Raw genomic sequence first — 24601 nt, 5'->3', positions numbered from 1 at the left:
CCACTCACAAATCCACATATGAAAATACAATTTAAATGAGCAAAATAGGTCATACAATGTTACACCCTCAGCAACGCTGGAAGCCAGGGTTGCCACATATCAAACTAAAAAGGCTAGATTTGCAGTAAGTACATGCAAATCTGCAGCAGTAACTCAACTGTAAGATTTCAATGGCAACCATTTTATCTACAATACTCTTCCTCGGTGGGACCAAATTTAACACTTATCTGTATTTACATATTACGGGACCAGGGACTCTATGTATGAAACAAGAGCAGGAAAACCAAACACATATTGGCAAAGCTCAGATAAACTGCTTAAAGCAAATGCCTTGGATGTTGACCCACTTTATTCATCATTTCATTCAGCATCATTTTATTCAGGTTACACAACATCTATTTCAGTTTCTGCATTATTTTTATCTTTATATTTCCCCCCCCCCCTCCTTCATTTCATGCAGTTAGTCCTTTGCTTTACAGCAGAGTGTTTACACAGTTAAAAAAAAAATCATTGATCTGTAAGTGATAACTGTCAAAGGAAAGATCTTTAGAATTCAAAAAGCTCCTGCAGCGGTCATTTCAAAGCTTCTGCCTCTGTGTGTGTTCAAACAGAAAAACTAGCTTTTGCTTTGAGAGTGCATAACGGTGGATTTTACAGCAGAGCCCACTTAAAAGGATGTTATCAACTCAATGTGGAATTGGTTCCTGGAACAGCAGTGACACCAGGCTTTGCCCACATTGGTGACTGTCCTCATTCAACTGAGGTGTCAACCCCAGGGGTGTGGCAGAAGAATGGTCTGAAGAAGCAGCTTCTTTGCAAGATGCTTGCACATAGTTCCACTCCAGCCAAGCCCCTCAAAGTATTGAGGAAATGCCTGAGGTGGACAGGCACTGGCAGCTGTGGTGTTGTTGGGCATGGTTTCAGCTATTGCAGGAACATTCATTGAACCTGCACTCAGAGATTCATGGCCACAACCATGTCAACAGGAGTGCACCAACCAGCCTCAACCTGACACTGCAATTGCTCCTTCCACTCATAGAGAGCCTTAGGTTAAGATGCAGGACAGGTACACCTTAAAAGGTCGTCAAGGGGAAGTGCGGGTGTGGAGCTTTGACCATATCACAAAATAAAAATATATCTTTTTATATGGACAGTGTTTGTTGGATAGGGCCATGGAAAGGTAACAAGTGCTGGGAGAAGACTGACAGCTTCAGTGGAGGAAAAGTGCAAGGAAAAGTGCAACACCTTCCTGGGACAACCATGTACAGGAGTTCTTAGGTAAAACTAAGTTGGTGAGCAGGAGGAGTCCATTAGTGGAGATGGTTCCTGATCACAGACTTCCAAATCAGTCTCTCTGCCTGTAAACGACTGTCATCAATGTCACCCTCTTCTTTTTAAAAATTAATTCTCAGATTGTGGGCGTTGCAAACAAGGCTGGCATTTATTGCCCATCCCCTAGCTGCCCTACTGAATGACTTGATAAGCCACTTCTGAGGGCAGTTAAGAGTCAACCACGCTGGTGTGGGACTGGAGTAACATATAGGCCAAGCCAGGTAAGGATGACCGATTTAAGGACATTAGTGAGCCAGTTTCATGGTCACTTTTACTGATACCAGTTTTTTTTTCTAGATGTTTAAAAAAAAAACTGAATTTTAATTCTCAAACCGCCACAGTGGGATTTAAACTCACATCCTCTGGATTATTAGTCCAGACGTCTGGATTACTAACGTAACCACTGCACTACCGTACCCTGACCAGCATATCAGGCCAACATTTCCCCTCCCAGCTCAGAGATACTGAGACCAATTGTAGTACTCCTACCATCATCCTAGTAAGATTAACTGACTCAACACAGAGCAGGATATGTATGACTAAGTACCAAATCGCATGATACACTTACCCATTCTCTTCTTCTACCTCCTTTTAAAACTAATAGCATCTGTCACTTAAAATTATTTTGCAATACATCCCAATGAACGGAAAGCAGTCTATTCACACTTCAAGGCAGATATTAGAAAGGTCAGTGGAAAGAGTAGTAGAAATTTGCTTAGAACAAACATCGTTAACGTTATTGCTGTAGCCTTTTCATTCTGCACTGAGTGATAATGATAACAAATGAGGTAAGCGAACCATTTACAAACTTGAGACTAGTGGTTGACCGTTTGTCTGACGTGTGGAAACCCATCACCATGTTTAAGAGTCTCTGAACCAAACTACTGAGATATTTACACTTTCAGGCCCTGAATTTCCACGTGGGCTGGCCCAATCTCCCCCTGTAATTTCAGTGAGAGATCAGCAGAGCTCCCAGAGAAATGATATAAACGGCCATTTCCAGCTGTTTTTCTGAAGTGTTCTGCCAATCGCCACCAAAGTTTTGACACAATATCAGGAGAACCCCCATGAAAATTCAGGGCCATGGAGTTTCTGTTTGCCCAATATAATGTGCACACTCTCTCCCCATTGGGACACACACCACTTACCTAAGTCCAGAGAGCTTAAGCACAGGTTGCTAGAGGCAAGGCTTTGCGACCCCCAAGTTTTGTGCAGTTTTACTGCTGGAGCTTAACCAGCTAGAACTATGCAGATTACCAGTACAGAGCACTGTGGTAGACTTCCTCCTGTTTGCCCAGAGAGGATCATCCCATGTTAGGACTTCGTCTTGCATGGTCAGTTCAGGATTATCAGGTCATAAAGGATTGACTTAGTTAACTTCCATGAACAGGTGTATTATCTTGATACACCTTGACCTCAAAGAAACCCCACAAGAAAGATGGTGGGATCAAACCAAACACAGAAACTTTGCTTATTCCTAGTGATTGTCTACTCCTATTTCTACTATTGTCCACTCCTACTTCCTATGTTCCTATGTTCCTAATTGGTTTGAATGAAGTTAAGGATAACAATTTTGGGACATAAATTATGAGAGTTAAAAAAAATCTTCTAAGTAACAGGCAAAGAATTTTTTCCAGAACTAAGTATACCTAAGACCTCAGTTTACATATTGAATGTAGGCCTCATCATTTTCTGGGCAGTAGCACCCAACTGATGCTGTATAGTTTGGCACACGATAAGTTTTATTTCCAAACTTACAAGTTTGGCAGATGTAACCTGGGTGGTAAAGAACTATTAAAATGGACAAAATGTAGATTTGTCACATGTGATCTGAGAAGTTTTTCTTGTTGAAATACTTTTCTTCTTTCATTGCAGTACAACTGTGTGTTACAATTAGAAACTTTTAATCATTTGCCGATCCCTGGGAGATGGACGAAACCATGGAAGTGCGCACAGATGGTAACTCTCTGTTAAAAGCTGTCTATCTCAGCAGACTGCGCCTCACCAGACTATTACTAGAAGGCGGGGCTTATATCAATGAGAGCAATGAGCGTGGTGAAACTCCTCTAATGATTGCTTGCAAGACAAAGCATGTGGACCAACAAAGTATCAGCAAAGCGAAAATGGTGAAATATCTTCTGGAAAATCATGCCGATCCTAATATTCAAGACAAATCAGGAAAAACTGCTTTAATGCATGCGTGCATAGAGCGGGCGGGTGCTGAGGTTGTAGCATTGCTGCTGAAAAGTGACGCTGACCCGAGTCTGGAAGATCATTCAGGTTGTTCTGCTCTGGTTTATACTATAAACTCTGATGACAAAGAAACCCTTAAAGTTCTGCTGGATGCTTGCAAAGCAAGGGGAAAAGAAGTAATTATCATCACAACGGACAAATCACCCTCTGGTAGGCAGACAACTAAGCAGTATCTAAATGTTCCCCCTCCTCCAGATATTGAAGATCGACATTCACTAATCCCTTGCACTTCACCCTCAGATATTGAGCTTAAAACATCATCACCTCCCCTCACAAACAATACAGTGGAAAATAAGCATGTTTTTAGCTTCAGAGACCCAGCTCACCTCTACAGTGATAAAGGTTCCTCTGAACCAGCTTCTCCAACTAGGAAGTCCAGCCAACCACGACCAGGGGCCAAGTTTCCCCAGCTGCAAAGATTGCACTCTGAACCTTGGCTGACCATTCCTCCTTCACTTTTATCTCAGCACAAAACATCTTCATTTCATGAAGATGTGCAGAACCTGACTGCAGAAGAAAATCTATCCCTTAAAATCAATGGTTTAACTATACCCAAGCGACTCTTCACCAGGCATCAAAGTATTGATGTAAAAGACACTGCAGCTTTATTAAGAACCTTAAATCAAGCTTCAGCTTTAACTGCACCAAGGAAATTTTCCTGTGATGAAATATGCTCCCAGTCCCTTCACTCCGGCCTATGTCGTAATAACACAATTCCTGTGGACCAGGATCCAGATTCAATACAATTAATTTCTGTTTCAAGTTTACGGAACATTGTCCAGAAGAGAAACTTGGGCATTGATCACTATAATTCTGACTCGCAACTCACAATCTGCTCAAAGCAAACAGCAACTGATGAAAGCAAAACATTTCTGGAGAAGAAAAAAATGATCTCTTCCCCATTATCTGTGCTAACCAGTTCAAGAGGGTCTCTGGACAATTTGCCAACTGGCTCTCTGAGCGCTGCAGGCAAGAGACATCCTGGGATTCTGGAGCGGCGAGGTTCAGGGACTCTGCTCTTAGACCACATCTCACAAACAAGACCAGGCTACCTCCCGCCTTTAAAGATAAACCCCCATCGTCCTATTCCTGACATTGGAGCCAACAACAAAGGCCCCACGTCACTTTCCAGTGCCGTGACGCCTCTAATGCCGACAGCACCCATCAGTCAAAAGCGAACAGATGTAAAAAGCAAAAAGATGCTGTTCAGGAGACATTCAGTCCAGGCAGAACAAATGAAACAGCTCGCAAATTTTGAGGAAATCTTTGGACAGTAAAGGCCTTCTCATCAGAATGGCTGGTAGAAGACCTGCGAGATATACACAGCTTTTGGAAAGGAAGGCTTTAGTCTCCACAGTTGTTCTGTTGAATTAAAAAACAAAAATTTGTTTTCCACTACTTGATTTTGTGAAGCAAACTTTCCTTAGGGTTAAACCTGGTCAGTTACTCATCACCTCCAATAATGCTAATTTCTGAGGTGGATTTGACAGACACTGAATAACAGCAAAGACCATTATGCCAATGTGGAGTGCACAAAACCGTAGTAATTATGGGCTCAATTTTAAAACAGAAGTCCGGGTGCGTTGGGGGCAAAGAAAATCAGGATTTTCAGAAGCGGGTAGGAATCCCGGCTCCAACACGCTGAAGAACTCGCATGACCCAGTGTTATCTGGGTGCGCGCGCTGTTCCTGAACCCGGAAGCCCCACCGGCAATTAAAGCCGGTGGGACGATATTTAAACCAACAATTCAAGTACTTAAAGTACTTGAAATGTGCATGAATGTAATTAATTATGCTGGCAAGCGATTTCAACATTGCCACAGCATGTTTCCCCTGCATTGTGAAACAAGCCATGGTGAAGAAGTCGTGTTTCAGCCGTCAGCGATTTGGACATTTAAATGCCTGTTGACTGATGGGGATAAAAGGTGAATTATTGCAGCAGGGCGCTCAGTTAGAATCATAGAAAGGTTACAGCACAGAAGGAGGCCATTCTGCCCATTGAGTCCGTGCCGGCTCTATGCAAGAGCAATCTAGCTAGTCCCACTCTCATACAAACTTTGGGAGATCTTTGTGTTTAGACTGAAAATTCTTGGTCCACACTCAGAATTGTTCTGTTTACATTGGAAATATATCGCCGTTCCTTCATCGTCGCTGGGTCAAAATCCTGGAACTCCCTACCTAACAGCACTGTGTGAGGACCTTTATCACACGGACTACAGCGGTTCAAGAAGGTGGCTCACCACCACCTTCTCAAGGGCAATTAGGGATGGGCAATAAACGCTAGCCTTGCCAGCGATGCCCACATCCCATGAACAAATAAAAAAAAAACATATATTTACTAACTTTTCGGACCCCCTCAAACGGACACCATCAGGATGGGGGGAGCGTAATGGCTCCCGTACCTGTGCCACCTTTCCACTCATGCAAGAGTTGGACTCCTCCATCCTCTGCACTATTATGGAGAGCGTGTGCGACATCTGTTCCAATACCTTGCAAATGTGCTGCTGTCCCTCAATCATTCTCCTGATACAGGATGGCCCCCTGGGTTCAGCACCTGCTTCCAGCTGAGCAGAGCCTGGCGAGGAGTGTGCCCACCGATGCGGACTCGCCACAGCTGCCCCTGCCACCAGTGTCTGCTCGTGCTCACTTGTGTGTGGTGACTCACCAGGTGCCAACCCAACTAACTCACTACTAGGACTCACCGAAGTGTGAATATCTGCGCTGGTGACGGTGTGCCCTCAGAGGCTGGGAGCTCCTCTGAGGAATCGCCCTCTGCCGTCACTGCAGTCATTGAATGGCCTGTAAGCATATTAAGCATCAACACAGATGTGTCATGTTGCGATGAGCATACTGAGGTGTTCAACATACCAAGCATTATTAACATCAATTCATGTGTGTGATGAATGTTAAAGTTGTGTCACCAGGTGTTTGTGGGGTGCCAGCCTCAGCAATCCCGAGGGACAGACACTCGAGGGTGCAGCTGATCTCCAGGGCCTCGTCCTCTGCGTCTGTGAGGACCATTACTTGTTGTGGCCCTCCTCCAGTCCTCGCCCTCTCACGTTAATTTTGTGCTTTCTTCTCCTAGAAAGGGAGAAAATACAGACGTACTTGAGTGAGTGAGTGATGGTGAAGTGGCCAACCAATGAATGCATTGCTTTGGGTGAGGCTGACCGTGAAAGAGGTGCATCAGAGGGTGACTATTAGATAGAGACGTCACATTGGATGAGGATTGGGGTGAGTGGTCGTGGTGGGGTTCACCGTTCCCTGTAAGCTGCAGGCGTGCGCGACTGCGCAGCAGTCTATTGTGTGCCACGCACTTCGGCACTCGGTCCGCACACCAAAGCTGGGCCAGGACTTCCAAAGTGGGGGTCGCGGCTGCTGAGTGTTGCAGTTTTAATAGCACCAAGCGCTGGGATTTTAGTTTACTCCATTATCCTTGATCCAAACGCGTTGTCCCTGCTTCCTATCTCTTTGCTGTCAGACCAAAGATCATCAATGGCTGCTGCATCACCCAGCATGCAGCCCGGTACAGAATGTGCCCTATCTGAATCAGTGGAACCCAGCGCGCAGGCGCGAGGCTCATTGTCGCCTGCACGGACATTGGAGGCTTCGGGAGGAGGTGCAGCCGCTGCAGTTAAGAGGATTGGAGGGAGTAGGTTAATAAACGCCGGGGGGAACCAGGCCCAGGCCCAGGCTTTACAAACACGAAATGTGGCTTCAGGCCCGAATATAAAAGTGAACATTATCCTCCCCTCACTACCCACCGGTTTCCGGTTTCTCCCCCTTCGTTCCAGCCTAACTCACAACGAAAGGCCCGCGACCTCACGCATGCGCCAAACTCCAGGACAGACAGGAGGTGCTGGGAATTCTGAGCCGATCAGGGAGCGTCTGTAAATGAAGGCGAAATAGTGACGGGTCAGGGAGCGTCTGCAAATGAAGGAGAAATGGTATACTGTCCGATGGATGGAAATATATATATACATATTCATTGGACAAATAGTGTAAATGTATATATATAATATATTAAAGAAATAGTATAACAGTTTATATATAGAAGAAATAGTGTAAAAATTTATATATAATAAAATATATACTAATTTGACATAGTGTAAAAGTTTATATATATACATATACATTTCCATCCCTTCATGATATAACTGATTTAAGCTTCCAATCAGAAAACTTCAGCACACAAGGATTTAGTAAAGATTCAGTGAGGAGATGCGTTCAATTAAATGAAAGCTTTGCACCTCTAATGCGAATTGTGGAGAATTGTTACTTTAGTCTAAAGACAAACATATTTTAGGCATTGGTAACGAATAACATTGGAGGGAGTCTACAATTAGTGCAATTAACAGTTTTTGTCACCATCCTATTCGATGTTAGCTTCTGAAGAAGGCTACAAATGAACCCAAATTACCTGGCATATTGTAATAATTTATCAATTTCCATATTTCATATTTACAAATTAAGTAATTCTGACACAGATCTTGTGTAATACTGTTACCAAAGATCCTTCTACAACTGTGCTAAAAAATATACTTTCCAATCACATTGGTACATTATAATCAAAACAATGAAGTTGATTTAAATTGTTTTATATAACTGCTATCCAAAAAATCCTCAGTTGTCTCTTTTTATCTTTGTCCTTTGCCTCCCTCAGTTCCTGACCAAACTGCTCCCTGCCTTACACAGAGGCAGCCATAACTAATGAGACCTGCAAGATGTACAAATGTAATGCAATATTTTTTTAAACCCTGCTGAGGATTCATTAGTGGGGGGGGGGGGGGAACTTTAATTAAATTGTTCCCTATCCCCAAATTCACACTGACTGATTTGACGGCTGTTTTGTATTTCTGACTCAATTTAAAAATTCTGATTGTACACGATTTATTTCTGTTTGAATCAGAGTCATTAAGCTGATTCAACAAAAAGTTGATTGGAATCACTCCCATCAGATAATTTTTAATAAAATACGAGACTGATCTGCTCAATCCTAGTGCAACTTAAGAAACCCATTTCATAAATTATAATAAATTTATCAGCCAATATAACATTAAATTGTTACAATCATCCATTATTTTGTATATTTGTTCTGTTTGTTATTTACCCTGAATAATATTTTCTAAAAAGATGTTCTATTCAAAGTTGTGATTTTTTTTTTACAGTGGTGCACGCAGCCTTTATATCAGTGCACAAACCCACATTCATTCCGCACATGGCTGAAAAAGATTAGAGGGAACATTGGTGGGGTCACAAATGAGGGGGTAAGGAATTGCTCAGGAAGTGCAGGTAAATTGAGGATGAGCCTTAAGTGGGTGTGAGGAGTGATGTGATGGAGTAGTCTCGGCAGTGCAGCATGAGTTGGGGGTTGGGGCGGGTGATGTGCAACACGGAGTGCAGGAGAATCAGTGAGTGTACTCACTTTTGCTGACCTAGTTGGTTAATTAAAACGCTTCCTGCACTGGACCCAGGTGCAGGATATGTTGCTGGTGCTGGTGACCTCCTCTGCCACCTCGAGCCAGGCTTTTTTAGTGGCAGAGGCAGGGCGTGTCCTCCTGTTGACCGGGTGAAATAGTTCCCACCTCCTCCTCCTCACCCCGACCAGTAGCAGCTGAAGTGAGGCATCGTTGAATCTTGGAGCAGCCTTGCCCCTGTGCTGCTCCATTTAGTCTTGGTCTTTGCTGCAGCAAAATCTATTGGAGCAATGACCCTTTAAATCCGGACGCTCCTGCTGACATTCTGTCATGCGGGTGTGCAGTCCGCCCACTTCGCAGCTTTCAGACAGCAAACCCGGAAACAAGATTAATGGCCACCAATTAAGTCGTGATCGCGTGGGGATAGGTAAGTTTTTATTAGTCGGGTTTGCTGCGCCCCCATTGCCCCCCCCCACCCCGCTGCCATCCCGCCGCCCTTTTAAAATTGAGCCCAATCTCAGTAATGAGCAAAGCTCAGTTCACTGACTAGGCCAATTTCACACTGTGAAAGACTGATTATAGAACTAGAGTCATCAGAAGCAAAAACAAAGTTGGAATCAGTTGAGAAACCCTGATACAGCCGTACATGATGTACTGGCTGCTTGTTAATAAGTTCTATTCCTCTGTGTGATTGTGACTGTTTCCTATAGTTATGGAGAATTGTTTAGCATACAGTAGTTTACCCATAGCTACTTCTGTAACTTCACAACAAAACTACTTGTAAAATTTCATATTCTTTCTAGTTTATGTCTTATTAATTATATCAACTTATGTGTCCAATAAACATTATGGAAAATTGATAAAGGAAGAGAAAAAGACAAGTTTGAAGTAGAGTGAAGAAACATCAAACAACAAATTAAATATAAAAATAAAATAACAATGTTCTAATTGTTAAAACTTTTAAAAAGTATTTCCATCTTGTCGGGTAGATTGTAACTTTTGGGCAGCTGAACAGCATCTGGCCAGTTGTTCCGATGACCAAGATGCTGCCACGATTTTGAGGCTTGGGCATCACTTGAATCTGACCAAATGGACATCCACAGGCTGCTCGCCAGTTTTGGGCTACAGGACACCGGCGGCAGCAGTGGGTAGTTCCTGCAGGGGGGGGAGGTGAGGCAGAGGGGGCCAGCCCAGGCTGGCAGCGGCCTGCACTATTTTTTCAGGCCTGGTGGAGCCCTCCTGGCCCCCCAGAAATAATTTAAAACTTACCCTTCAGGGGCCTCTTTGGCTCAATCACCAGTAAAACTGGTCGCAACGTGCACGACACACAGGGGGGGTGGAGGGTGCGTACCCCGAAATGGTAATCGGGGACGTATGTATGCCATAGGACTCAGGTTTGCTATTAACATGGGCCTATTGCCTGAGACAGGCAGGCACTTTGGCCGTCCAGCGGTAGGCCTGTGAAATTGGCAGCGGGTCGATCATTGGGGTTAACGGACCGGAAAGGCTACCAACCCCATTTTGAGGCTATTAACACCGATTTTGTTAGGATAAAATGGGCACCTTTATGTTTAATCACTCTGAGGTTTGAAACCAGAAACAAAGATGATTAACTACATCTAATTATAGTTAAAGCTTGAAAGACTGCATACTTTGCTTCTGTATTTTCTATTCTTGGTTAGTTTTGGCATTTTTTGTACTTATAATGATTGATTTAAACAAGGAAACCTTGAGATTCTCAATTTCTCATAAAGGAGAATGACTTGTAAATACATGAGTATGTTGACAATCACTCCCAAAGGGGACAGACTGTCTTGGCCCTTGTTTATTTGGGTGCCAACAATAAATAGACAGACCTTCATAAACAGCATCCCCCTCAAAGCAATACTATAGGAACCCGTTCTGTTTATTCAACCACTGAGTGTGACACTTTAAGTCAAATTACATCTCATATGTTTACTTAAGTGAATCATATTTTCTGTACAGTATTACAGAGTGTTAGTCCACTGTACACATTCTTGCTATTCTAGGGATAAGTTGGCTGGATCGCTTTGGGTTTAACTTTAACTTAACCTGCCTGGCAGGAAACTGACAGGATCGGATCCGCCGTATTTTTACACCCCGCTCAATTTTACTTTCCACCCCGCTTAATTTTACTTTCCATCAATGGAGAGTGAAACTGGGCGGGGAGTAAAACAGACGGCCAATCTAATCCCCTCAGTTTCCCGTCAAGTGGATTAGATTAAAATTACCCCACTCACTGATATGAAAATAAGAGGTTGAAGGGCGGAAAAGAATCAAATGGATTAGTTAACAAATTGTTTCCTTCATTCTAAAATAATCATGAAGCATAAACAAAATCATTGGTCCTGAATTTCCTCATTGCCTTCAGCAGTTACGCCATTGTTATGCCATTATTGCACCCTTCTCTGGCTGCTGCAGCTGACATTATATCTTTTAAGATACGATGGAGTGCCACAAAACTATGCAAATCTAATTGGCCTCATGTTACCTACAATATGAATGATAAGTGATGTATTTTAGGCCATTTTTAGGTTGTTCTTGTTTTTTTTCCTGCTGCTACTTAGTTGTTCTTGAGCCTTTGTGACCATTGTTCTTGTTTTTTGCTCCCTGCTTCATTATTATCACCAATGCGTTTCCCAATGGGAATACACTAATCTAACAGCAGAGGAGGACCTGGGGAGAAATACCTTATACACCAAGATAAAGTATGAAAGGAATGAAACTGTTTAATTTGACTTTACTTCCATTCACTGATTTCCCCTGTGCTATACACCATGTCTGACTGAGAGGGTGAATGGGTCACTGCCAGTATGAGAATCACCTTTGGCTGTATAATATTTTTCTCTATCTCAGTGGGGAATCTGGTCTCTGCTCAGTTCATTCACATTAACTGAGCCTACTTCCCACCTGTGCTCTCCATGAAGCACTGACATGCTGTGCCACCCTGCTACCCACAAAAGCTCCATTGCATGTGTAATTGCTCTTGTTCAACTCCATTCTCTTTTACACAGAGGTACACAATTAACAATATATACAAGAGGTTCATTAACAGACAAGTGAAATGCACAGTCTACACCAGACTACGTTGACTTGTTATTGAGCATCCTGCCTCTTTGCAAAGCGCCTCATGTGAGGATCTAGATTAAGCAGTTCATGAGAAGTAAAACTTATACATTGGACTTGGACATTTAGCACATCAAAATGGATGGCATGTTGCATGGGATGAGGCAGCAGTGAGAGAGAAAGTTTTGAGGAAATGCTTTGTGGCATCTTTTGGTTCTCTTCCCTAACCTACAGCTAACATTTATCCTTCAACCAACATCACTATAGTAGATTATCTGGTCATTTATTTCATTGTGCTTTGTGGGACCTTACTGTGCACAAATTGATTCCAGCGTTTCCCTACATAACAATAGTGATTACACTTCAAAATTATTTAATTGTCTGTGAAGTGCCTTGGGATGTCCTGAGGTTGTAAAAAGCAGTACATCAATGCAAGTTCTATCTCTTTCGCTCCTGTTTCCTGCTTGGTGATCAACACTCCTGCTGTAAAGCACCTTGGGTGTTTTGATACATGAAAGATGCTGTATCTCTTTTAAGATGATTGGTGACAATGGATTAATTTGCTATGATTGATCGAATTGCTTGGGGTGATGTTGAGTTACACTGGCTTAAGAGTGTAATGTATCCAAATTTGCTGACGATACAAAGTTAGGTGGGAAAGTAAGCTGAGAGGAGGATGCAAAGAATCTGCAAAGGGACATAGACAGGTTAAGTGAGTGGGCGAGAAGGTGGCAGGTGGAGTATAGTCATGGTATTATAGTAGGTAAAGTATAGAAGGAGGCCATTTGGCCCATCGTGCCTGTGCTGGCTCTTTGAAAGAGCTATCCAATTAGTCCGATTCCCCTGCTCTTTCCCCATAGCCCTGTAAATATTTTCCCTCCAAGTACTTATCCAATTTCCTTTTGAAAATTACTATTGAATCTGCTTCCACCACCCTTTCAGGCAGTGAAATGTGAAATTATCCACTTTGGTAGGAAGAATAAAAAAGCAGAATATTTTTTAAAAGGTGAGAGACTAAAAAATGTTGGTATTCAGTGGGATTTGGGTGTCTTTGTACACAAATCACAGAAAGTTAACATGCAGGTAGAGCAAGCAATTAGGAAGGCAAATGGTATGTTAGCATTTACTGCAAGGGGGTTGGAGTATAAGAGTAAGGAGGTCTTGCTGCAATTATATAGGGCTCTGGTGAGACCACACCTGGAGTACTGTGTACAATTTTGGTCTCCTTACCTAATGAAGGATATACTTGCCTTAGAGGGGGTGCAACGAAGGTTTACTAGATTGATTCCTGGGATCAGAGGGTTGTCCTATGAGGAGAGATTGAGTAGAATGAGCTTATATTCTCTGGAGTTTAGAAGAATGAGAGGTGATCTCATTGAAACATATAAGATTCTAAGAGGGCTTGACAGGGTAGATGCTGAGAGGCTGTTTCCCCTGGCTGGAGAGTCTAGAACTGGGAGTCATTGTTACAAATTGGATAGCCAGGTGGTGAAGGATAGACTACTAGAGCCTAGACTTCAGTTGCTTCAGGCCTTTATTCACAGAGCTCCACATTACACCCACAGCACACCCTAGATCAGCTCTCCATACCAATTGATACGCACCACCTGAATACAATTAACACCTTCTCAAGGGCAATTAGGGATGGGCAATAAATCCCATGAACGAATAAAAAAAACACTGATATAAATCACATGGATACAATTAACGGGTCGGCCATTTAGGACTGAGATGAGGAAAAATTTCTTCACTCAGAGAGTTGTGACTCTTTGGAATTCTCTACCCCAGAGATCTGCGAATGCTCAGTCATTGAGTATATTCAAGACTGAGATCGATAGATTTTTGGACACTAAGGGAATCAAGGGATATGGGGATAGGACGGGAAAGTGGAATTGTGGTTGAAGATCAGCCATGATTTTATTGAATGGCGGATCAGGCGCGAGGGGCCATATGGCCTACTCCTGCTCCTCTTTCTTACGTTCTAAGATATTTAAGGTCGTACATTGTTCACCTAAACTAAAGAAGGCTTTTGGAAAGAATCGACAATCTAAATTGCGCAAATACTGTACAGCAAATTTCTGAATTGGGAGTCAGGAAATGGGAAGGAAACCGGATCTGCCAGATTTCCGCCCCATTCAAAAGCACAAGGGAAACTGTGATACAGCAGGGGCATGCACTACTTCTGCCTTCCCCACTTACATTGATACAGCAGTTTGAGGGACGTCCAGAGGCAATTGCGTGCACTGTTCCCTCTAATCTGCGCAGTTCCCTCTAAGCGGCTGCGCAGCAGTCTGTTGTGTGCTACGCACTTAATCATTTCGTTCGCGCCCGTAGTAAAATGTTCAGCTGAATAAATACGTAATTATATTAACTGTAGTGTGTTCTGTTGTTTAATATTCAAATGCTGAGTTTGATTGTTTTAAAAAATAATGTAGCCTGATAAATTAAATCAAATAAGACTCCAGGTAAAATGCAATCAGTTCAATTTGTTGTTTTAATTTGTTAGGTGTATGAGACCCTGATATCTTATGGATAGTCTGCATTGCACCGGTTAGACCAATCAGAATAATTGTTAAGGCAAGGGGAATCATCATCATCATTTACTGTTATATGATTGGCAGTCAATTGAACAGCATTTCAGACAAAAATGTGTCACATGCAAGTCAAGGTCATTTGGGGCCTGTAGACATACCAGCTGATAACGGCTAAGACGAGCCGGTGAGTCACTGCAACACCACACCATCATACCCATGTTTAAGCTGAAGGCAATAGCATCAGGCAACAATGGAGCCAGTGCTAAGAGGAAATCCTGTCTCACATTCAAAGAACAGTGGCTAGATGAAATTATAGAGGTGGAATCTCATGAATTAAGAAGGAAGATCCGTGTACAACTGAGGGAGATATTCCAATATAGTGCAGATGTGGGCTTGATCTGCAAAATGTGTGTTGGAGCAAAAATATCAGGTGATTTCTCCACTGGCAAGAAATGGGAAGACGGTTGGAAGTTAGACTGTATGAAGAGGTATTCTTCAAGCAAATCACATCAATCTGCTGTGGTTGTTCTTAGAAACAGAAATTCTTGCCCACTGTGATTTGGCTTGCAGAATGTGTTAACAGAAACTGCTGCTGACAGAGAGAATAGAATGGACCTGAAGGTGAGACAGGGATCGAAGCCAGATGAAATAAAGATTCTCATAGACAGCTTGGAGTACAAATGAACAATTCCATGCACTCTGTGCAACATATACACGACCACATGGCTAAATATCTCCAGGTACCAGCAAGCTGTATCTCCAGGTGTAGCAAAAACTACGTCTTTGAATTTTTGGAATCAATCAATAGTGTCATCCATGCAGAAATTATGTCGGAGATTCGCCAATCTTTATTTTATACACTAATTATTGATGAGAGCACAGATATTTCAGTCAGCAAGATACTTACCATTTATTTTAAGTTCAGGGACGCGGCTTCTGCAGTGCACAAGACAGTGTTTGGTGGAATTGTTAAGTTAACTTCTTGCAATGCACCGGCTATTACAACGGCTGTAAAAGACTTCTACACTCTGAATCAGCTGGACATGATGAAAATGGTGATGTTCACTTCAGATGGTGCTTCTGTCACGCTGGGAAAAAACAATGGTGTTGCTGCACGGCTTAAGCAGTCCATTCCACATTCAGTAGAGCAACACTGTGTGGCCCATCGAGAAGATTTGGGAATAGTTGATGACTGGAACAAAGTACCAATGATAAAGGAAATGGAGACATTGCTGAGAACCATTTATACAATCTTCTGCAGATCTTCAGTTCGAAAAGGACAATTTGAGGAAATTGCAAATGTCACAGAATGTGAAGCTGTGCCCTTTTGACTTCTAAATGAAGTGAGGTGGCTAGCGAGACATTTTGCTGTTAGTGCTCTGATGCGCAATAACGACACTCTTCTTCAATACTTTGAGCATGAAGAAACAGAGAACAATGACCCAGTTGCCAAATATTGCCTGAAGAAACTCTCAGACTCTATTTACTGTATCACCATAGTGGCATTGAATAACATTCTGTGTGAACTAGCAGAATTGTGCAAAAGAGCTGTTTAACAACAATTGAAGCTGTACAGTTAACAAGGGTCAAAATCCGCAGGATCAGAGGACAGTATATCAGCGAGACAGTCTTCTGGTGCAACACAGTGAAAAATCGAATTGCATCATGCACAAGAGATGAACCATTCAAGGGAGATTCCATTCTGACATTCGTATCCCTACTATGTGATCATCTGGAAAAAAGGTTCCCAGAAAATGAACTCAATGAATGGTCTGCTTTCGATTTTGCTTCACTTGCACCACAGCTATGAATTTGGTACTGAGAATATCGAAAAGCTGGTTAACAAATACAGACAAATCCTGGTCCTTGGTCAAGCAAGGTCTTCTGGGCAAAATATCATGAATGAGATGGAGCTCATTGTGAGCCAATACAATGACTACAAGTATTTAATTGTAGAGAAGATTGAAACGAAGTCACTGAAAACATTTCAGGACATGGTGACTTTCAGTTCACAAAATGCAGAACGGTACAGTGTGGTTTCACAACTAGTGGATATATGTGCAATGTTTCAAGCTTCAAGTGCTGATTGTGAGCGTGGCTTCAGCCTTATGAATAATATAAAAACGAAATCACGAAACGGTTTGAAAGAAAATCACTTTGATATGCTTATGCGGATCAAATCTCATCTGTCAAGTGGTAAGGAAGTAAACCTGGACAAAATATAAAAACACTGGAAGAGAGGGAGAGACAGAAGAGAAAAACATCCGAATCAGAGACAGTCACCCTCTTCTCCTCCATCATCTGGCCTGTCATCTACAGACTCTGGGTCTCAATCAGGATGTCCCCATTCCTCTGCTGGCAGTGTTTACTTCTGAAATTTTTATAACCAGTTTTGTTTAATTAAAAATCCTTGACGGCTCGCCTTGTTACATTATCCATTATTTTGTACATTTGTTCTGTTTGTTATATACCCTGAATAATATTTTCTAAAAAGATGCTCTATTCGAAGTTGTGATTTTTTTTATGGTGGCGCACAAAGCCTTTATATCGGTGCACAAACCCAAATCCATTCCGCACATGGCCGAGAAAGATTAGAGGGAACATAGTTTGCGGGGTTCTCGCTGGCAAACTGTGGGTGCCAAGCAGGTGCTCCCCTGCAGCTTGCTGGTTCTGGGAGGATGGGACATTGTCTGGATCTCAGGCTGAGCTACGCTGTCAGGTCTGACCTGCCTCGAACGGGCCAGAGTTTATTTGGGGTCCCAGTCTCCATCTCCCCTCCCCCCCCCGAGCCCCCATTCCCCAGTCTCCGTATCTCCCCTGAGCCCCCATTCCCCAGTCTCCATTTCTCCTCCCAAGCTCCCATTCCAGTCTCCATTTCTCCCCAAGCCCCCATTCCTTAGTTTCCCTCTCTCCTCCCCTATTGCCAACACTACCCTTATTTCTAAGCCCATGGATTCCAGACTCCCCAGCCCTCTTCCAACTGCGCACCAGTTGGTCGCGGCTCTCTGCAGCGCTGGTCGGTTGACGTCACTGAGCGCTTCTCTGAGCAGCAGCCGGTGATGTCACGGAGTGGGATGCACTGCGGCCCGAAATTTAGAGGCAGCGCTCGGGAGAGGAATCGCCGATTTTGGGAGACTCCCGCCATAAGTGGGAGGGTTAGGAACCCTAGTTACCCGAGAGGTGCTTCATATCCTTTCTTCAGCATCCACTCCTTGCGTCTGCAGTCAGAGGTGAGATTACTTTGCTTTCATAGACATGGTGCTGGTGGAGGCTCCCCTCCCCACTATGAGCTGAACTAACAGACCCACGGTAGCTTTGCTAAAATATGTCAATGCCTGACTAACCGTTATGCTGGACAGTTCTTTGGAAGCACCCCAATCACAGCATGTCATGTTCTATGTGGCACTGTGGCTAGAGCCAACAGATTGCCACCAATGATTTATGCTGTAGCACACCTACCTGTCAGAAACTGAGGGGATCTGTCTCAGAGTCTGGGTCAGCCTAGGCAAACTCTGCTGGTGGGTTGAGCTGCTTTTTAAAGGCCCTTCAAAATCTTGTTGATTTTTTTTTTGTCTCCCACTTATGACACCTCCCCTTTAGTTGTTCCTTTTCCTTTAAATTTCACTTACATGCAATTCTCCTCTCCTACCATTCGTCTAAGTCTGCACTTGGTACTGTGAATAATTATGCAAATAAATTTAAAGCAGAGAATTAAATGTTATTTGCACTGGACTTTTCTAGTGGGATTTGCACCAGTTCTAACAAGTTCGACCTGACTTTGACCTGAAGGTAAAAATCAGTCCCCTTGTGATCAGTATTGTATTGCCACAACCAGTACATGCTGGTAAATAGCAGCACTGTCAGTCTCCTCTCACCGACATCCACCACCAAAACAAATAGATCTTTAATTATTACTCAGAAGATATGCGTGTTGTCAACATGACTTCATTCAGAGGGATCATTGACAGGAGGACTCATACATGTCAATCATCGGCATTAGACATGTCCGTCAGTGTCACTTCAATATTTTTACAGCTTGAATAAAAAGCTTCTGGTGCAGTCAGAGTTACTGACAAAAGTCAGCGTGGGATTTAAACATTCTGTTCTGTCCTGAGATTAACAAGAAAGCTGCTGGGGTAAGAGCTCCGTGCTTATGTGGTTAGACGGTTCCACATTCATGAGCATGTAAGCACAGAAGTAGTACTCGGAAATAAATTGTGGTTTTGAGTCTCTCTCTGATAGTTGACTTGTTACAAAACCTATACTGTAAGTGTATAAAAGCTGGTATACCATCCAATTTTCAGAAGTTTAAGCATGAGATCTAGCATTTATATTAAAATGCAAATAGAACGGAGGGCTCATCATCACAGATTTTACACAATCAGTGTTTATGATCCAATGTTTGCTTGTTTGTGTTTATCAATAAAAAGTCAGGTTTTAAACTTCCCACCCTTTCCTTAGGTCATCCCATGAGCCATCACGGCTCAATTTTTCTTCAAATGCACTGTTGCATTTACTGGGCTTGATTAGTCTTTGGTGGGGAAAGAGCTGTGGGGATTCAATTGGAATCTGACTGCACCCACGAGCTTTTTATTCAAGCTGTAAAAATATTAAAATGTCACTGACTGACATGTCTAATGCCTCCACTCAATTACATCAGGCTCTATTTCCACATTTACATCTTTTGGCTCTGTGTCTCACTGCATCTCAATGCCTCATTTATACTATCTGTAACTTCTTCAGTGGGTGACTCTGGGCTGCTGAGTGCAAGGGAGCATGTTAATTATAGGGTGGATAAGTGGTTGCCAGAGGTAGAGGGGACTGCAAGGTCTTGCTCTTCAGAAATCTTCTCTGCTATATCTTGGATTGCAGCCTCTGGAGGAAAAAAATAGAACTGTTAACTTTAGTTTGCTTATGCAACATTTTAACTTAAGCATTTACTTTGTGGATCTCTTATGGGGAGAGTGGTAGCTGGTGATGAGATTGAAGAATATATAGAGACATTCAAAACCAAAAAGTATACGTTTCCACAAACCCAATTAAGGCACAGAGACTCCCACATCACCATTTCCAACTGCCAGGCCAGATTAGAAGCCAATTATGGACTTTGCTTCATGTGGTGTCAAATGCTGCATGTTGGCATGTTCTCCTCCAGTAGTTTTTCATTCCCTGGCATTGTGTGCTATTTTCTCCTGCTGCAGTCTCCAGATCCTGCAGTTACAAGCAGCTAGGATTCATGGAATGGATGGTAGTAAGGGTAGGTGTTAGGGACCATGGACATATGTTGTGAGACTCCTGTGTGCTAGCATGAATTACAGGATGTGAAACACTGAAAATTAGTGCTGCCAAGTGACATTGCTCTGGGCAAAAGCCATGTGATACCCTAAAGGGCAAAGCTTGACTGTTGTTCCCAGCGTATACTCATGTGCTTCTCTATGATTCAGTTATTTTCCCTGTTATTCCTCTGAAAACACTCTAACCTTTGCTGACCTAGTGAGGTCAGTAAACTTCTTCCAATACTGCAGTGGGACCGTTGAGATTTTGGAGGTCCCACTCAGAACCATATCCACCTCCTTGCACATGGTCCATGCTGCTGCATGGGATGGTCTCTTCCCTGGTACTTCAATAATGACATTCTTCTTTTTTCTAATTTGTGCCAATATCTGAAAAATTAGATGCTTGCTTTTTTTCCTTCTTTAGCTCCAGCCAGTTCAGTCCCTCTTCCAAGAGCCTGCATGGAACCCTTTAATTAGTGAAGTTGCACCTTTGCCCCACCCTCTTATTGAATTTCCTGGGTTCACCCAGTGTACCTGCCCCCCCTGCTGATGGGACTCCCACCTTTGTCCTGCCAGCATTATTTAAATTAGCTGAAGCTGAAATTTCTGACTGAGTCAGCCTCCTCCGATTTTGGTGGGCATAAGTACCACTCTGTCGCATTTGCGCTAGCCGAGTGGGGCCTCAGGAGCTTCCAAGCCATATTCTTGAAATTAAATTAAAATATCCAGGAAAAATTGGAGACTAGAGAAACTGGCTCTTTTCATTAGAGCAGAAAAGAATAAAAGATCTGATAGAGGTGTTCAAAATCAGGAGGTGTTTTGATAAGATAAATAAGGAATAAATTACTTTCACTGATGGGTGAGTCAGTAAATAGAGGGCATCAATTTAAGTTACTAGTCAAAGGAATGAAGGGAGAGGTTAGGAGATTTTTTATGCAGAGGATTGTTAGGATAATAAACAGATGGAAGCAGAATCCAAAGTAGGTTTTAAAGGGCAAGTATATAAATATTTGAATTTTTTTTTAAAAACAGTATGGGGAAAGGGACTAAATGGATAGTTCTTTCAGAGAGTCAGCACAGGCACAATGGACAGAACGGTCTTCTGTGTGGGATAATTATTATTAATTTTGATTACTAGTTCTAATTTTATTTTATTCGTTCATGGGATGTGGGCGTCGCTGGCGAGGCTGGCATTTATTGCCCATCCCTAATTGCCCTTGAAAAGGTGGTGGTGAGCCGCCTTCTTGAACCGCTGCAGTCCGTGTGGTGAAGGTTCTCCCAGAGTGCTATTAGGAAGGGAGTTCCAGGATTTTGACCCGGCGACGATGAAGGAACAACGATATATTTCCAAGTCGGGATGGTGTGTGACTTGGAGGGGAACGTGCAGGTGGTGTTGTTCCCATGTGCCTGCTGCACTTGTCCTTCTAGGTGGTAGAGGTCGCGGGTTTGGGAGGTGCTGTCGAAGAAGCCTTGGTGAGTTGCTGCAGTGCATCCTGTGGATGGTAGACATTGCAGCCACAGTGCGCCAGTGGTGAAGGGAGTGAATGTTTAGGGTGGTGAATGGGGTGCCAATCAAGCAGGCTGCTTTGTCCTGGATGGTGTTGAGCTTCTTGAGTGTTGTTGGAGCTGCGCTCATCCAGGCAAGTGGAGAGTATTCCATCACACTCCTGACTTGTGGAATGGCTTTGGGGAGTCAGGAGGTGAGTCACTCGCCGCAGAATACCCAGCCTCTGACCTGCTCTTGTAGCCACAGTATTTATACGGCTGGTCCAGTTAAGTTTCTCGTCAATGATGACCCCCAGGATGTTGATGGTGGGGGATTCGGCGATAGTAATGTCTTTGAATGTCAAGGGGAGGTGGTTAGACTCTCTTTTGTTGGAGATGGTCATTGCCTGGCACTTGTCTGGCATGAATGTTACTTGCCACTTATGAGCCCAAGCCTAATGTTGAGTGGAGACAACCACCACAGAAACTGGTACTAAGATGACTAAGCACTTTATTTCATTGCAAAACAACAATTAACATCAGCTCTAAGTAATACTCACAACTTGTGGTATATGGTTCAGAACGTGGATTGACCAGACCGTTGTTCTGGGGAGGGCCAGGAGTGCTTACCGAAGCAATTCTTCCTTGTCTTCTTCATGTTGCCTCTCCTCCCAATAGCACAATCGTTCTCCTTTTCTACAGTTTTGAGGCGAGCCTGATCGATACCCTTTTAAGGCAACAAGCCTGTTGTTTGTGGTTAACTTACAGGCTGGGTTTTCCATTAGCCAAAGAGTCAAAAGTTCATGACATTTAAATGACCCAAAACAATCCTGTACCCTACATCTGAGCTGTAAAATTCCATGAAAAATTGACTATGAAGAGTCAAACACACACCTATACTATCTAAAATCATAATTAGTGAGGGAAAAAAAGGATGAAGAACCAACCACACAAACATTCATTTTGTCATCTTGTCAATTGATGACAGCCTGGTGGCTCAACACATCTAAAAGTGAAACTCATTGGCATTTACCACATCTACCACAAGGTCACAAGGTACTTACAGATAAAGAAGAATTTCAGCCCTTCTTAATTCATCCATCCAGAAAGACTCCAAAGTACTCTCATTGCTGCATCTAATTGTTTCTTAAATGATTTCAGAATTTTCACCTCCACTACTCCATCTGGAAGTCCATTTCAAGTGTTCATTCTCTACAGGAAGAAGAACTTCCTGATATTATAAATTTATGTTTTATTAGTTTGAACCTGTGTCCCCTTGTCCTATTCCCACTTCTTAATTTAAAGTAATATTCCAGATTAACCTTTTCTATTCCCTTAGCTGTTTTATATACCTCTATAAGATCATATCTCAGACACCTCCTGTCCAGGCTGAAAAGCCCAAGTCTCTCCGGTCTTTCTTGTAATTCAGACTTCTGACACTGATGACGCTTGGAATAGGTGTGTGTTTGACTCTTCATAGTCAATTTTTCATAGAATTTTACAGCTCAGATGTAGGGTACAGGATTGTTTTGGGTCATTTAAATGTCATAAACTTTTGACTCTTTGGCTCATGGAAAACCCAGCCTGTAAGTTAACCACAAACAACAGACATTTGTCTACTATTAAGGAAAACAGAAAATAGAAAAAGGTATCCATTGCTTGATTGTCTCACTTGTTGCTCAGTGATCAGAACTGGACACAGTACTCAAGGGGCAGTCTGACCAGAACACTGTACAGTTTGATCACAACTTCCTCTGGTTTGTTCTTTACTGTTTCGGTTATGTAGTTCAGCATTCTGTTGGCTTTGTTGATTGCTGCTCTGCGTTTGTTGGAAATGTTAAGAATTGGGTCTCTTAAGACTCCTAGGTCTCTTTCAACTTCATCCTTAGCTGTTTCAGCACCATTCATGAAGTCGGTATGTCACCCATTTTTCCTTCCTATGTGCAGTACTTTACATTTGTCAGCACTGAATTTCATCTGCCATTGCTTTGCCCACTCACATATTTTATCTAAATCATTCTGTAATTTCTGGACTAGCTCGTTTGATTCCACTGCTTCTAGTTTGGAGTCATCCGCAAATTTGACCAATTTGCATTGAGTCTCTGAATCCAAGTCATTTGCATAAATTAGAAAAAGCGGTTGTCCCGACACCAATCCCTGGGGCTAGTATGCTTCGCTATTTCTTGGCTCAGTGGTAGCACTCTCGCCTGAGTCAGAAAGTTGCGGGTTCAATTCCCACTCCAGAGACCTGAGCACATAATCTAGGCTGGCACTTCAGTATAGTACTGAGGGAGTACTGCACTGTTGGAGATGCTATCTTTCAGATGAGACATTAAATTGAGGCCCCTCTCAGATGGACATAAAAGATCCCGTGGCACTATTTCGAAGAAGAGCAGCGGAGTTCTCGCTGGTAGCCAACATGTATCCCTCAAACAACATCACTAAAACAGATTATCTGGTCATTATCTCATTACTGTTGTGGGACTTTGTTGTGCACAAATTGGCTGCTGTGTTTCCTACATTACAACAGTGACTGTATTTCAAAAGTAGTTTTTTGACTGTAAAATGCTTTGGGATGTCCTGAAAGATGCTATATAAATGCAAGTTCTTTCTTTACCCTGACATTACCTTTCTAACAAGTATCCATGGTTTTTCTATACTTCAGTCGATTTCTTATCCTTTCCCAAGTTTTATCTTGAATCCCCACAGCTTTGAGATTAATAGTTTTCTGTATGGAACATTATTCACTGCCTTCTGAATGTCTAACCAGACAATATCGCGAGTTAACCACGGTCTACTTGGGTTATCACTTCATCAAAGAAATCAAGCAGCTTGGTCAGGCAGGATCTTCCCAAAGAAGGTTGGACAGTATCAAGTTTCCTTGGTACAATATCATTGAGTTGTGTGCCACTTCATCTGGGATTGGTGATCCCTGCAGAAAATTCATAAAACACTAAACTGAGCAGGTCAGTTTGTATGTCCAGCAATCCCTGGGTTTGAACTAATGACCTTCTGACTAGGAGTCAATGCTAAAATACTTCTGTGCCGTTTAAATGTTTGTCTTGATTCATATTCATTGCCCTGAACATGTCAAATTCTACTATGCATTGTCACACTGCATTAACCACTTCCTTCTGTGGTTTCAATAGTTGTCAGTAGAAAATACTTTATCAGCATATCTCTTTTACACGGAATCACGTTGTACAGGAAGTCCAAAC

General features: G+C 42.7%; 2 protein-coding genes across 2 annotated transcripts; both read left to right on the top strand.

Annotated features, from left to right (window-relative positions):
• Positions 1-3260: 3260 nt before the first annotated feature.
• On the top strand, positions 3261-4862 carry ankrd34bb (ankyrin repeat domain 34Bb). Its single transcript, XM_067982166.1, has one exon. The coding sequence runs from the start codon at positions 3261-3263 to the stop codon at positions 4860-4862; it is 1602 nt and encodes a 533-aa protein (XP_067838267.1).
• Positions 4863-9331: 4469 nt separating this feature from the next.
• LOC137320624 (uncharacterized) lies at positions 9332-17090 on the top strand. The gene is made up of 3 exons (XM_067982306.1): positions 9332-9428; positions 15277-15948; positions 16330-17090. The coding sequence occupies exons 1-3, from the start codon at positions 9332-9334 to the stop codon at positions 16845-16847; spliced, it is 1287 nt and encodes a 428-aa protein (XP_067838407.1). The 3' UTR covers positions 16848-17090.
• The last annotated feature ends 7511 nt before the right edge of the window (positions 17091-24601 follow it).

Source organism: Heptranchias perlo, chromosome 4, assembly GCF_035084215.1.
Source record: "Heptranchias perlo isolate sHepPer1 chromosome 4, sHepPer1.hap1, whole genome shotgun sequence".
Classification (NCBI taxonomy): domain Eukaryota; kingdom Metazoa; phylum Chordata; class Chondrichthyes; order Hexanchiformes; family Hexanchidae; genus Heptranchias; species Heptranchias perlo.
The sequence above is the reverse complement of the archived record's forward strand: the minus strand, read 5'-3'. Positions and strand labels throughout refer to the sequence as shown.

Coding starts and splice junctions, on each gene's coding strand:
- LOC137320624 (XM_067982306.1), top strand. CDS start 9,332: ATGCGGGTGTGCAGTCCGCCCACTTCGCAGCTTTCAGACAGCAAACCC. Junction 9,429..15,276: donor TCGTGATCGCGTGGGGATAG/GTAAGTTTTTAT, acceptor GATGAAATAAAG/ATTCTCATAGACAGCTTGGA. Junction 15,949..16,329: donor AGAATGTGAAGCTGTGCCCT/TTTGACTTCTAA, acceptor TTCCATTCTGAC/ATTCGTATCCCTACTATGTG.
- ankrd34bb (XM_067982166.1), top strand. CDS start 3,261: ATGGACGAAACCATGGAAGTGCGCACAGATGGTAACTCTCTGTTAAAA.